The sequence below is a fragment of the Aquila chrysaetos genome, chromosome 6 (genome assembly GCF_900496995.4).
Source record: "Aquila chrysaetos chrysaetos chromosome 6, bAquChr1.4, whole genome shotgun sequence".
Lineage (NCBI taxonomy): Eukaryota > Metazoa > Chordata > Aves > Accipitriformes > Accipitridae > Aquila > Aquila chrysaetos.
The window spans coordinates 12,356,595-12,370,550 of NC_044009.1; the positions used below are offsets into that span (position 1 = coordinate 12,356,595).

General features: G+C 40.0%; 1 protein-coding gene across 19 annotated transcripts in view; it reads left to right on the plus strand.

Moving 5' to 3' along the window:
• AGAP1 (ArfGAP with GTPase domain, ankyrin repeat and PH domain 1) overlaps window positions 1-13,956 on the plus strand; it is a 397,188-nt gene that overhangs the window by 326,353 nt on the left and 56,879 nt on the right. For 13 of the 19 annotated variants that reach the window (XM_030016796.2, XM_030016795.2, XM_030016798.2 and 10 more), the window contains one exon: window positions 8,733-8,810. The exons of the other annotated variants lie outside the window; for them this stretch is intronic. In XM_030016796.2, coding sequence (XP_029872656.1) covers window positions 8,733-8,810 — 78 coding nt within the window. The remainder of the gene's footprint in view (window positions 1-8,732; window positions 8,811-13,956) is intronic. 19 annotated transcript variants of the gene reach the window in all.

Consider the following 13,956-nt stretch of genomic DNA (forward strand, 5'->3'; position numbering starts at 1 on the left):
TGTTTATAGTGTATTGGAAATGCACTGAAATAGTTTAGTGGGTCCTTCACCTACTGCAAAAGTTTCAATGGAGGGGAAAAAAAAGAATTTAAAACATTTTTTTTTTAGAAATGTTTAATTAAAGTAACTTTTTTCCCTGTCACAAGTAGAAGTATGAATGTGTTTTCATTTTTTTTCCTTCATTTGAAATGTTCAAAGCTGAATCTAAGCCAAATGTAATTAACTATTAATGTGATTTGAAGTATTACTTTTAGAGTGTTTTGTGGGTTTAAAATAGATAGAGCACTGGAAAAGATTTCGGTTTTAGAGGGGAGGGTGTACTTTTTTTTATATCAAGCATACGTTTTCGGGCTGGGCAACTTTTGTAACTCAGCACTTTTAATAACTTCCTTTGATGCCCAGCAGCTTGTTCTCCTGAGTATTCTGGTGTCGAAAAAGGACGTATTATGGGCTGTTACCATATGGAATAACGGGCAGCGGGTAAATCTTTCATATTTTGGCTCCATTTTTTTGGTCTGTTGGGATGTATGTCCTATTAACACCAATGCACTAAACAGAAATGTTTGGAAACTTTAGAGTCACATCCAAGTGTTTAAAGATGTTTTACTTTGGAAATGTGTTTAATAGATACACCGTATGCATTTGTTAGGAATTATAGAAAAGTAGTGTACATATTTATGAGACCCTTGCACTTCGGTGGGCTTTTTAATTTTATTTTAAAATTTAGTGCTGGTCAGATCTAGAAACGCAATGTATCCAGATTTTTTTATTTTATATATGTCATATATTAGATATGCCTCATCTTTTTTTTTTTTTTCTTTTTTTTAACCCTTTTTGAGGAATTTTTGTCATTGCTGCTTCCCTGTAGGGTAAAACAGACAGTGTCAAGCCCCTTCACAGTCACAGAAACAAGTTTACATGGTGCAAGAATCTTCTGGGTTGCATCTTAATGAAATAATTTCAAGCCTCTTACGGACGAGTATGGTCCTGTTGAGCAAATCACTGTTCTGCTGACCAACAAGAAAGAAAAATCCCCAATCTGCCATTTTACAGCTCCTGATGAAACCATGCATGATGCAGAGCGAGTTGAAAAAGAGCAGGAGGAGGGCTGAAGGGCAGAATCCTTTCCCCAGTGGGGTGGCAGCTAGATGGTCCTGGAGTTTATCCTTAAATACCCCTCTGATGCTCAAGTTTGCCTCTCATCCAGATCTTATATACCCCGTTTTCCTAGATAGATGTTACACAGGTATTATATGAAAAATGTTCCCCTGGCCTATGCTATGGAAGCAGGTTTTTCCTCATATATCTTCTCAGTCTTTAATTGTTGCACAATAAGAATAAACAAACGTCCTTAGGTAAATGGACAGTGTTATTTATTTTTTGCAGATGATGATGAGATGTTCTGAGAAGCGAGTGGCATGCTGACTCCATCCCCAGCCCCCTTCCTCCAGCGTAGGTGAAAAGATCCTATTATTTCTGATAATTGATGCTGAGGGCTGTGGCGTGCCTCATTTAATCAGCACTGTTCAGCACACTCCAGGGATGTAATTCATGCACACTTTAACATCCAACATGGCTGACGAGGCTTGGACACACAACCTAACGGCTACATCATTTTTTAATCAGCTATCTGAGGACTATTTATCTAATCAACAAAGAACTCTGTCACATGGAGACCAGAGGTGACATTAACATGTCTGTAGTTTCTCAGTACAGCAGTGGAAGATTTTTAGGGTGAGACTGTAGATATTAGGACTCTCCTAAGAATAAAAGCATATTTCTGCTTGTCAAAGTGTATAAAGAACTGATTTTGAGCAAGTTGAAGGGGGTTAATTTGATGTTTTGTTGAGCATGGTATCTTAAGCATCCTTAGAGAACTTCACAGCTATCAAACAGATGAATCCTCAGGTCACACATGGGTAAGCATGCTTTCTAAAAACATCTATTGCTTTTAGAAAGAATGGTATGTGATCGTAGCGGTGGTAAACATATTTACTACAAAACCTAACTAATCAAAACTAGACAGAAAAAGTAGATTCATTAACACAGAATAAATAGCATCCCTATTAAAGAAAGTAAACACAGATATTCTGTCTGCAAGGGGTTGGTCACAGATGTAAAGTTATTGCCTGAACAAATACAGATACGTAGTAATTGGGAGTGATTAAGTTTGGTTTATTCCCAGTTACTCCATATCTTAGCAAAAGGCTATACCGAAGCCTAGTTTTCTTCTTTGCATACCAACATACCTATTCCCACTTTAAGGAGTACACATTTAAAACGTATAAGCAAGCTTATTTTACGTACAGCACATATGTTAAATAAGTATAGTTCAGCTCATAAAGCAGAGTACTCAAAATCATCAGGAAACGGAGGCTTGCCTGTGTCTCCAGATACAGCTGGATGTCCTCCCAGAGCTGCAGCTGAAACGGCAAGCTGTTGCCACCATTTTATTGTAATGGACAGAGACCTAACATGTAATCATCTTCCACTAGATTTAAGTATCTTCTATTTGGATTCAGTTTTTAATGCTCTCTTTCAATGGCTGTTGATGTTTGGATGTTGAAAGACTTGTTCAGCCATTAAATAACTTGTATAGCTTCCACTGCAGAGAGTGTGCATTACGGTCCCTGCCTTCCAACTGAAAAATTGGAGGTAAGGACCTAGAAAACTGAAGTAAGAGTGGAATTGTTTCTGGTCAAGTGCAGTGAGTCCAGTCAGTACCTACAGAGTCATGGCAAGGACCTTCACAACTCCCGTGCTCTATGTGCTCTACAGCCACAGATCCTCTCTCCATTCGCCAGGGCCAGTCTGTAGCATTTCTTCACGTCAAACCACAAGTGTCCGAAGTTGTGTTTAATTTAAGCAGTTTGTTAAGGCTCTTCATAGGAAAGCCGCAGTAGTAAACACTGCTGACCCTTCTAGATTTGTATAGGGTTTTAAAGGTCCAAGAGGTAGATCTGGAAGCCGTATGGTTTCCATGTGGTTGGTGAAACAGAAGGACAGATTGGTGGGAGTAATACATTTTAAAAATAAACAAGCAGAAAAAGTTTGTTTGGAGCAAAAAAAAGAGTGGGAGCCTTGTTTACCTTAACTCCAGAAGAGGTTAAAGCATATTTTCTGGAAAGATGAGTTTATTGAATCAAGACTAGCTCCTGAAGGCCTGCACCATTAGCAATTTTTAGGTAGCTAGATGCCCAGAACATTGCTTGGTGAGCTGCAATGCTCCTTTGCCTGCAGTTTGTCTGTAATTATTCACTTTTGCCCAACGGTCTTAGAAATCACCCTCTCTACGGGCTGTTTTCTGGTGCCCATATCACATGAGGCGGGTGCATCTTGGCACCCTTCTGTGGCAGGAGATTTGTCTGGCACTGTTGGCAGATGCAGCTGAGTGAGGGGGGTAAAGAGGGATTTATGGTTCCTGGAAACACAACCTGTCCCATTTCAGAACTTTTCAGGTTGAGTTACGTTTGCAGAGTGAGAACGTGTGAGAAGCGTGCCTCGCTGCTTCCCTGAAATGGCAGGGCTTTGTTCAGCAGGACTCAGGTGAATCAGCATGGTGGTTTTGAGGCTAGAACGAGGGGTACGTGCAGACAGTTTGAACTGGCTTTCATATAGTGTAACGTGCAAGAAGTACTGAAGAAAATTTCACAGCAGTCATGGGTAACGCAACCCCCTCTGAAACAACAGATCACTGCTACAATAGCCCAATTTTATAGAGAGCGCGTCCATCAAAAAATATTTATCGACCCTCGTTAAGCACCAAGTAGCTGTACGCGTTTTGGTGTGCTGCTTTGCAGGGCTGCATCCACTTCCCAGCTGTACGCAAGGAGCGTGCCAACTCAGAGCAACTGCGTTTGCTGATAGAAATTATGCAAAAAGACACTTTTCTGAGTGGCTCGAGCAAGCGGTCAGCCTTGGAGTATTTTATCTCCTGGGTCTTAGTTCAGTGCAGGGTCAGTGGGTGCTGAAGGCCAGGCTTAACTCCTGACACCAGGACACATCTGTCCTGGCCAGGGCTTCTGTGAACTGTGGAAGCAAAATGCAGGTCATGGACAACACCTGGGAAATCTCTTTTTCTCTTTATTTTCTTTCTTCTTTTCTTTTTTCTTTTCTCTTCTCGTCTGTTTTCTCTTCTCGTCTGTTTTCTCTTCTCGTCTGTTTTCTCTCCTCTTCTCATCTGTTTTCTCTCCTCTCCTCTTCTCTCCTCTTTTCTCTTTCCCGTAAGTGGTCATAGATGAGGCCTGAATGAACAATAGCAAGTGTTTTGTCTTACACTGTTTGACTGAGCTGGACAGGTTTTTTAGTGTTTAGGTGGAGAGGTAGCAAGGTGTTTTCTAGAAGTCTGAGCTACCACATTTCAGCTATCCCTGAAACACAAAGCTGGGATTAAAAATAAAGAAGTTGCAAGAACATCTTGAATAAGTAAAGTAGGAGGAGTGAAGGAGGGAAAGGGGAGGGCTTCTGGAGAGGCTGTGGTTATGTGCCCACGATAATCCCTTTGATGGGGAAGGAAACAGGCTCATCCAGTCCTCCCTCCTAGATGCAGGAACTGCCGAGTTTTACCACAGCAAAAGTTTGCAATTGCTCACATCATTCATTTGTCATAAAAATTATGATAAAATTTAGGATGACATTAAAAAAAAAAAACCAAAACCCACACCAGGCAGTTTGATTAAACAAGCAAGCAACTCCTTGTCAGGCAGACATATGCAAACCCAGGAATTACTTGTTTCCAAATCCATAGCAGCATTGCCAGGCACTGCAGGTGATGTTTTGGTGGAAGGAGGGAATGATTTTTCTAATTTATACATTACTGAGACGGGAAAGTTCACTCCCCAGGTTGGTGTGTGACTTTCTAGGGCTGAGCTGACGTGTCTGTTTAGATGGTGTGTGGTTCTTTTACAGCATATGGAGATTTTCAGCTAGCTGCTAAATATTTTTCCAGTAGGATTGAACAATTGCTGATCTCTGTCCTACCTGAGGAGTAGCTCCTGCTATAAAAAAATTAATATAGATATGGCCTGTTGTTACACTTGATACAGTTATATGGAAGCGTGTCATTCTTTCCTCCTTACAAATCAATCTGGTGGATTCGAGGTCCTTAACTGGTACATCTGAACAAGACACCCCAGTACATATGCACCACATGAGTGATGCATCCCATCATAGATGATACAGTTGAAAGCAGCTTCCTTTCAAGAACTCAAGAAATCACTTTAACCCTTCATCTTAAAAAAACCACATCTTAGGCTCTGAGAGTCAAAGCTTTAATGGTTTGGTGCATTGTGATTTCTTCCTGTGGTCACTACCGGGAGGAATGGCTGGACGATGGCTTGCGTCAAGTCGAAGCTTGCAACGATCCCGGCATTGTTTTGCAGGGCTGTTAAAAGCTGAGCTCTGTGCTGTTGGGTGACAGTTAATGACTTCTTGTGCTGGTCCAGATTGAGTGTTAGGATGCATGAATTAATTTGCCCAGCGAAGATAGTAGTTTAATCTTGGCAATCTAAATTTCTGGAGTTAATGAGCTTGGATAAGAGCAGAAACTGTGCTGCTACGCCATGTCTACACGCCGGTCAGGATGGGGGGACTGCTTTGATTGCTGCGAGGTGTTGTTTTTCTGTCAGCAGTGAAGCCAGAGATCAGGGCAAGTGTCAAAGTTAATAAAAGATTTTCTTGAAACGTTATTAAAATACATTAGTCATTCAGATTGTGGTAGCACAGCGTACTAGGCAGAATACTAGCCATTTGCCACTTCAGTACAAGCTAAATTAAATACCCAGTGTCTTCTGGGAAATAGTTAACTTCATTCCAGATATTTGACATTTGAGAGAGGTGTCTGCATTTTTCTAGTATCTCTAGTTAGAGGCACTTCTTAGTGGCTTTTTTGAAGAAAACAGGCTTCCAGAAAATACTTCAAATCAATCTGCCTTAAAGATCTTTCTAAGTAGGGAGCTTTATTTGCTGTTAAATAATGAAGTAAGTATTTCTTGTAGCTTTTTATTAGAAACCAGTTGGGATTTGTTTGTTTGTTTAAGTATATATATACTATAGATAGATAGATAGATCTCCAGAGTTGGCAACAAGAGCTTTTGTTGAATTAACTTTAGAACCAGCAAGTGAAGCCAGATGGGATGGACTGAATATCCTGGGATCTAAGTCAAAGACAAACCAGGCAAATGACCTCTGGTGCCCATTAAGGCCTTGTTGGTGGGTAACAAAACTGTGTAGACAGTATGTAATTTTGAAGGCAGGCAGAGTAGGATGGCGAAGCTGGGCCCTGGTGTTCACATGCACATCAATCACGCCACGGAGGCTGTGCTTGGCAGTGTCCAAACCTTGCTGCTGATAATATTATTGAATCTTCAAAGATAGTAGAGCACCACGAGGAAGCAGGCTGGAGCCTAATCGATGCTAAAGGACGCACTCAGGTATATCGGGACCTCAGCATCACTGCGAAAAAGTCCATTTGTTTAAACAGAAGAAAAAGGCATGACACTTAACACATTAAAATGGATTATTTCATCAATAGGTTAATAGAAAACCAGGCTGCGAGTTCACTTCCTGCTCATACGGCTGTGCTCTAACGTGCCATTAAAGTGTGAAAAATGAAAAGAAACTGGGAAAGGGTCTTTGTGTACTGGCGACCGTCTTCCCTTTCTGAGGAGTGCCAAACTTTGATTTTGCCTATTTATATGTAAATGTTTTTCAGGAAAAACAAGTCTTCTGCTAGGAAATTGTGCCTCTCTAGGTGCTGGGACTTGTTAAACAGGTCTTGAAACTGAAGATTTTTTTCATAGTGAAGGATGCACCCAATGAAGATATTTTTAGATTTGATGAACTTTAATTTTTAGACAGATCTAACTTAGCCTTCCAGATAACGTTATCTATTTTCATTTCAGTGAGATGCATTCTAAAGCATGTCACTCGGACATTCAATCCTCCTTTTGAGTATATAGCATTAAAGACTGCAGATGGCTTTATTAAAACAGTATCTAGCTTAACAGTCTAGGGTGTTTAGGCATTTCTCTTCCAGCCTTAGCTCTTTAGTTGAAAATCAAGCTTTTTGTTAAAGATAGGAATGACTTCACGTCACTGTTCCTTTTCTGTGGAAGCAGCCATTTGGTCTGAGTTTTGTGGGGCATTAAAAAAGTTCTCTCATAAATACAGAAAGAAAATTTTAAAATTATTTTATCACAGTACTCACTATATTTTGCGACACTCATGTCATTCTAAATGGTGAGGAGCATCTGTGGTGAGGGGGACAATGGTCTTACTCCAGATTTACCGTATGAGTTTCTTCATAACAGACTCTGAGCTGAATGTGAGTGGAAAACTGTTCCATTTTCAAACGCATCTTAGAAATTAATCATAATTAATGTAACTGATGTCCTTCTTAGAGGTCTCACGCCCAAACTCAAAGCTCTCCACTGTCTGTGGGCAGGAGGGCTAGGTGACCCATGGAGAAGGGTGGCTCAGAAGGAGATCTGGATGCTCCTCCACTTGTCACTGACCCCAGCGATCTCTTTCCTGCTCCTATAAAACAGACTTCACAAAACAGTTGCATGCCAAGCAGTGCTGCATCATTATTTCTTGACTAGGTAAGCTGATGCGGTGGCTGGAAAGCCTGTAGAGATACCACTTTTAGCAGATACGCGGTTCCCTCCTCAGATTTGGGCATGTCCGTGGGTGAGGAAGCGGGGACGTCTGTTATTTCAGTCACTGTTAGGTGCCAGCAGTGTCATGGTGTACTCGGATGTTTCATGCCGTTCCTGCCTGATGAAACTCAGGCTAAACATATTGTTGATTGAACGTGCTTCTCACGCTGTGAATTCACTCTTGAGGCAAAACATGTCGATTTTAAAGAATGTGGAAGTGTGCTCTCTCCTAATGAGCACGGGAATGGAGTGCTTTTGAGCAGTGTTTTCTGCTAATTGTAAAACAGCAGCTGGGAACTCAGAGAATCTCAAAGTTTGGGGCAATTCTAATAAAGCAAGGGTGTTGCCTCTTGAATAAAGAATATACATTTTTTTAACTTTCCCATTAAACACTTTGATTTTGCAGTGATTTGCCTGGGGGAGGAGGGAGGACCACAAACATCAATTGCATCAATGTCTACTTGACACTCTTCAAAATAATTAAGTAATGCCTCTAAGCTCAATGCTACAAATAACATGCTTTGTTGTTTTGAGGATTTAAGGCCATTACATCATCACCTCAACTTTTAAAGGTGATGATGTAAAAAGGTGATTTAAAGGTGTTTTAAAGGTGAACTACAGGCACCAAGTGATCAATACAGGCTTTTGGAGGAGAAGGAGCTCTTGTCTGGCTGTGTTTTGTTATTAATTAAATCGTGTTTTACAGTAGCTGTTTTGTCTAGTCTTGTATCCGCTGTACAAATACTTCCTGCATTTTTTTTACTTCTGCTGGTCTGTTTTTGTCTATTCCAATAGCAGATCCATTTAATCTTGTCAAATCGTGTCATGTTGTAGAGACTTTAAAAATCACTCTCAATAAGAGGCTTTCCATATTGTCCGTGGATTGGAGAGGCTGTAAAGTCCTGTGTGCATTTTCTGTGTGTAGCTCTTCACATGTTTAACAGGCTTGTGCTTGTATTTTACTTCACATGCTATTTTGATGTTCCTTTTCTCCCCTTTTTCATTTTTTTTCCCTCGTTTTTCTTTATTTTTATTCTCTTTTTTTTCTCTTCCCCTTCTGCTCTCTGGATGCAGCCAAACGCAAAGCTTGGAAACTAAACCGTGTTGGTAGCCTGCGAAATATATACAGCAGCAGCAGCACCAACACTGAAGGTAACAAACCCACCCGTTTTAGATGAACACCTCCTCTCTTACCCCCTTTTTTAACCCGCTTTTCCGAAAATCGTCCTCCTTGCGTCTCTCCCTTACCCAATGCGGGCATGGAAATCAAATTTGCCCAAAGCATGCGTGCTTTCATCCCGTGTTTGCAGAGTCATTCCAGTTGGTCTTTTCATCTTCTTGTTTGTGCGTTTTATTTTGCCATTCATGTTCCTTTCAGCTTACTTAAATTTTGACCTTTCCCTCTAGTCGTGGAGTGGTGATGTTTAAATTACTTCAGGAACCCATTTTCTTCTTTTATTTATTTTTTATATATATATATTTTTTCCCTTTCTACATGTGGGCACTCAATGTAATATTTCCCAAGTTATTACAGTTTTTAAAAGTGTTAGTATCAGGTGTAATGATCTGTAGCCAAATACAATAGTGTGCCGTGACATTTAAGTAACAGTCTTAATTTGTTTTGTGCAAGCCTTCTCCATAATGCTCTTTGCAGCTCTAATCCAAAGGCGAGACAGTGCCGGGTCATTTGCATGTGCTACTCTTGCTTGTAAATTCTGTATATTGTTGTATTTCTAAAGGTCACTCGGTGCCAAAGTTCACAAATTGACTTACATTGCTTTTTTTCCACCGAAGACAGCCGTCATGGCTTTTGTATAATAGCACATTGAATTTTTTTTTCCCCCTCCACCTTCATTTGAACAACACAATTATAAACTTCCTTCTTTTTTTTTTTTTTTTTTTTTTTTTTATTATTACAAATGTCAAAGGTCAGAATTACTTGGAAGCCAGGCAAGGAGAGAAAAAAAAAAACCTCCGGCACCATCTCCAACAGCATGTAAGAGGGATGGTGTAAGAAATAGGGAATGCAAAATAGGTCACAACTCAGTAATCTCAGTATAAGGGAGGGGGCTTTTTTTTTTCTTCACTTAAGTGCGAACCAAATGGGTCAAGTAATCGCAAGCGCATGCCCTAACACTAATTGACTTATTTTGGAATGATTATAACTGTAATATTTTTCTTAATGTCACTGTTTTCTGGGCTGTTGATTTTAGTGATTGCCAAGCGGTAGCATTAAATCTCTTGTAAATTTTAAATTGCATGCTATTTCTGTAAACAAGTCCCTCTGTTCACATCCTGATCATTAACCTTTGGTGATTTATATCACCGTCCTTTTTTTGCACAATTACTGCTGTATTGCTGTCGGATGCCTTGCTCTCACTGCCAAACAAAGTGTGTGTAGGAAACAAAAGTGTGATTTTGCTGCAGCTTGTTAAGGAAGCTTTTTTTTAATTATAATTTTGTTTTATTTCTCAGTGTAAATGTAAAATTATTACCTTTCAGAGCAACAGTTGCAAAACTGTCTATTTTGCTCCTTTTCTTTTCAAGTATGAAGTACGAAATATGAAATGAGAGAAAATGATGGTCAGATATTAATAAGTTGGGGGGGTGTCCCCCATTTAATAGGAAACTAATAGATAACTTTTTAATGATTTGTAATTTTCTCTGTATTTGCTGTTTTTTATCTCCCAGCCAGATTTTTCTTTTAATCAGTGTGCAGGCATGTTTGTTGTTACAGGTTTACTGCTTGAGAAGCTTGTGATTTCATATCTACCTGTTATTAAACTGCAACAGGGAAACAAATATAAAGAATTCCCCTGTGTTTTATAGATAAAGATTTAATTTTTTTTTAGGGCCTCTCTAGTTTGAGGAATCTTTTATCGTGCTGATCAAACTAAGTATCAAAGACACCTTGGATAAGTGTATGGGAACATGTTGCTGATAGCCATGGTCCAAAGAGTTTTGAGGCATATCATCAAAACGAAATTCTGGAATTAGGCAAATGTGTCTTTTTTTGGAAGTATTATCCCTGCTAAAAACTGAATATTCAATGTTCTCCATAGCTTTGCATGTTTGAGCTGGTACCTTAAGCCTTTGTGTGAAAGCTGGAATGGCAAGACATGTGAATGTCGAGTTAATGAGCATTGTAAGTATTAAAAGCCACATGTTTAGATAATTATGCCTTCAAAAAAGAGAACGATGATAGGAAATGACAGTCCAGAATAACAAATCTGCTTTAGTCTTTAGCGCACGCTTGCTCAATTGCACTTACACCTTTTTACAGACCAAAAATATTTCTGTAGTGTACAGTCCCATTTTTGAAAGCTTGATCTAGAAAGCAGCCTCTCCAATAATTTTTAACACCGGTCCTGTTATTTTTAGGTATTCTTTATGTTTCCAGGTAGCAAAATCTGGGATTAAGGTGGAGAAATCTGCAGCTCAGATGCTGCATCTGTTTTGTAGATGCTTGGCAGAAGCAGGTAAATGGATGGTCCTCAGCATGGTGGGTCTCTTGTGCTTACAGGGTCACCTTTTGCTGTACACTGTGCAAAGCTGAGGGTCCTCCCTGAATGTGGCTCTGCTCTCTTGGCTATTTGATAGCCAAAATATTGCATTCCTGATGGGTCTGTGCTGGTCACAGAGGAGTGAGGAAGGGTAGGGTTTTCACAGGGGTGGCCGGGTGATCTTACGATCGCAGCTGAAGGACTCTAACTTCTGAGGGCAGAGAGAAGCGGTGCATTGTACAGCTATGTTCTCCGCTGTTACTTCGTCAGTTTTGTACGATTGCAAGAAATTTTACTTTCTTTAATTTTAGAGTTTGGCCAAAACTCTCCATTTTCAGATTTGGGGTTTTTTCTATAGGGAGCCACTGACAAATGAAAAAGTCCCGCCTGCTCCTTATTGTAGGCAGCCAGGCTTTAAGCAATCCTTTGATTCTCTAGGGGGAAAGTATGTAGTATCAGTGTGTTATACTTAAAAAAGACACCGCTCTGGTTTTAAGGCAAGCTGGAGTCACTTATACCTGCTATCATAGCAGTATTATTAAAATACAGAATTATTTTTCCTATATCAACAGATTTTGCAGCACAGCAGAAAGGAGTATCTTTACAAAATTAAATGGCTGAGCTCTGCATGCTATGGTTTAATGTGCATAAATCCTCATTTTTTCAGTCTTCAGGGTTACATATGTGACATGTTAAACAGTGCTGCATCAGAGTTGCCAGACTCTCATGGAAAACTTTCCTTCCGCGTGTTCATTAACTCCCAAACTACCTTTTGTTTAAAAGTTAGTGATGCTGTTGCTGCCATGGTGCTGTGCCTATGCAGAAAGTTCACTTTTGCTAACTATGGCAGATGGAAGGGGAGGCTGTTCAGAGCACCTGAGATAGGCTCTGCCCAATAGGCTTGGCTTTGCAACACCTCTAGGTTAAGCAAGTTCTTCAGCTGTGAAACATGTATAATTTTATAAGTAAACCACAGGCTTGAAACGTGTTAGGAAACACCCAATGCAAGTGTAGGCTCACGTACTGTAGGTACTGAATTTTAAAATTACTTCATGGATTTCTTCAAGTCGCGTTGTCTTGGCATCCAGATAAAACAACAAGTACATATGGCAGGGGGAGGCTTAGTCCCTTGAGCTAGAAACCAGCCTTTCATCACCAGTTTGTCACTCAGTGTAGTGATATAAAACAGTACCGCTGAAAAATTCTTCCAGTGGAACACAACCTTTATCAAGAGCTGTGGGCAACCGATAGCAGAGCTCTATTGTCCTGATAGGGTTGATTTTCAGAACTAATTAGATTTAGACACTGGGTTTGGAAAGGGGAGAGAAGTATTAGCATAGTCATGCCCAGTGGGACATGGCACAAATATTTCCTTAATTGAGGCTGCTAATAAACATACTTATCTTCCAAGTTACAGGGATAATTTACACCAAGTGGCAAAAGGTAACGATAGTTAATATTATATAGTACGTAAATAACATGCGCCTTTGTTGTAAACAAACTGTATATTGTAAACAACTAATGTTGATTGCTAGGGCACCTTGGCAGTTTTTCATTCTCATCCTTTTGAAAAGATGAAGGGTTATTAAGGAAGGGTGCTTGAGCGGAAGCGATTTTTGAGAGAGGGAGGAGGGTGTGATAAAAAGGGAGTTTAAATAGGTCTCAGTGTTACTTGAGGCAGGCTTGACTAGGTTTCAAGCTGTAACCTCAACTCTTGAAGATGCTTCACGGGTGTTTGAAATATGCTATTGAGAGTCTTTCGGTTCTGCACTTGACTTCTTGTTTCTGGAAAGTGTTTCCTGTGTGAGTGGTATCATCCACCAGCCATGCACAGTGAGTTACTATTAATTAGCAGCAGCACAAGGATCCTCTGATGACAACTACATTGGGCAAAGATGCAAATGCACAACCTGGCACCTAGTGAAAGAGGCTGGTTGGCTTGGAAGCCAGAAGATTCAGTTTTATTTCTGATTCTGGCAAAATATTCGTGTAAGCCTATGAGAAATGCCTTAAGCCTGGCAAGTCTTTGTTTTATACCCATAGAAAAGTAGAAATATTTTTTTGTTCCAAAGCAGACTTTTGGGATGGGTGTAGTATCTGATTGCAGAGTCCCTGGTGGAAAGGGGCCATTGTCTTCTGTTGACTTCAAACTGTGCTTGTGGTTACCCACCACAGGTGCAAGGTGTCGGTGGCTATTTGTGCAGTTCTTAATATTGAGAATAAAAGATGTGGGAACTGGAAATTGTGAACAAACTGATGCATGCACGCCTTTTAGAACCGCTCTTACGGGATACCAAGAGGCGTAACTGCTTCTGGACCTGTGTTTTCCCTACATTTTAGTAGACTTAATTGAGTTCTCTGGAACAAGTTATAGACTAATTGTATCCTGTAGTTATTTTTCATGTAGTTTTCTAAATCTGATCTCTGTTGCATACAATAAACACAGGCATTGGTACGGGAATGCAGTGAGAGTATGCCTAAATGTTTGTTTTCCCTTGCACAGTCCTTTGCTTGTAAGAAATTCTATATCTTGTTTTCTGTAAGTGGGTGGGCTGTAGCAAAGTCCGCCTTTTGGCGGAGCAAAATAAATGTTAACTTGGGTTAAATGCAGTAACTTTACTATGAAGAGATAATGGCAAGAACAGTATGTGCAGCATAAACAGTGGTACCGCATAGCTTCTTGGAAGTGGTGGTTTTCTTAAAATTCACTGATCGCATGCCCACTTCCACTAAAAAAAAAAAATCTCTTGTGCTTTAGGTTCCATATTATCATGATCTTATAAGATGACCCCTTC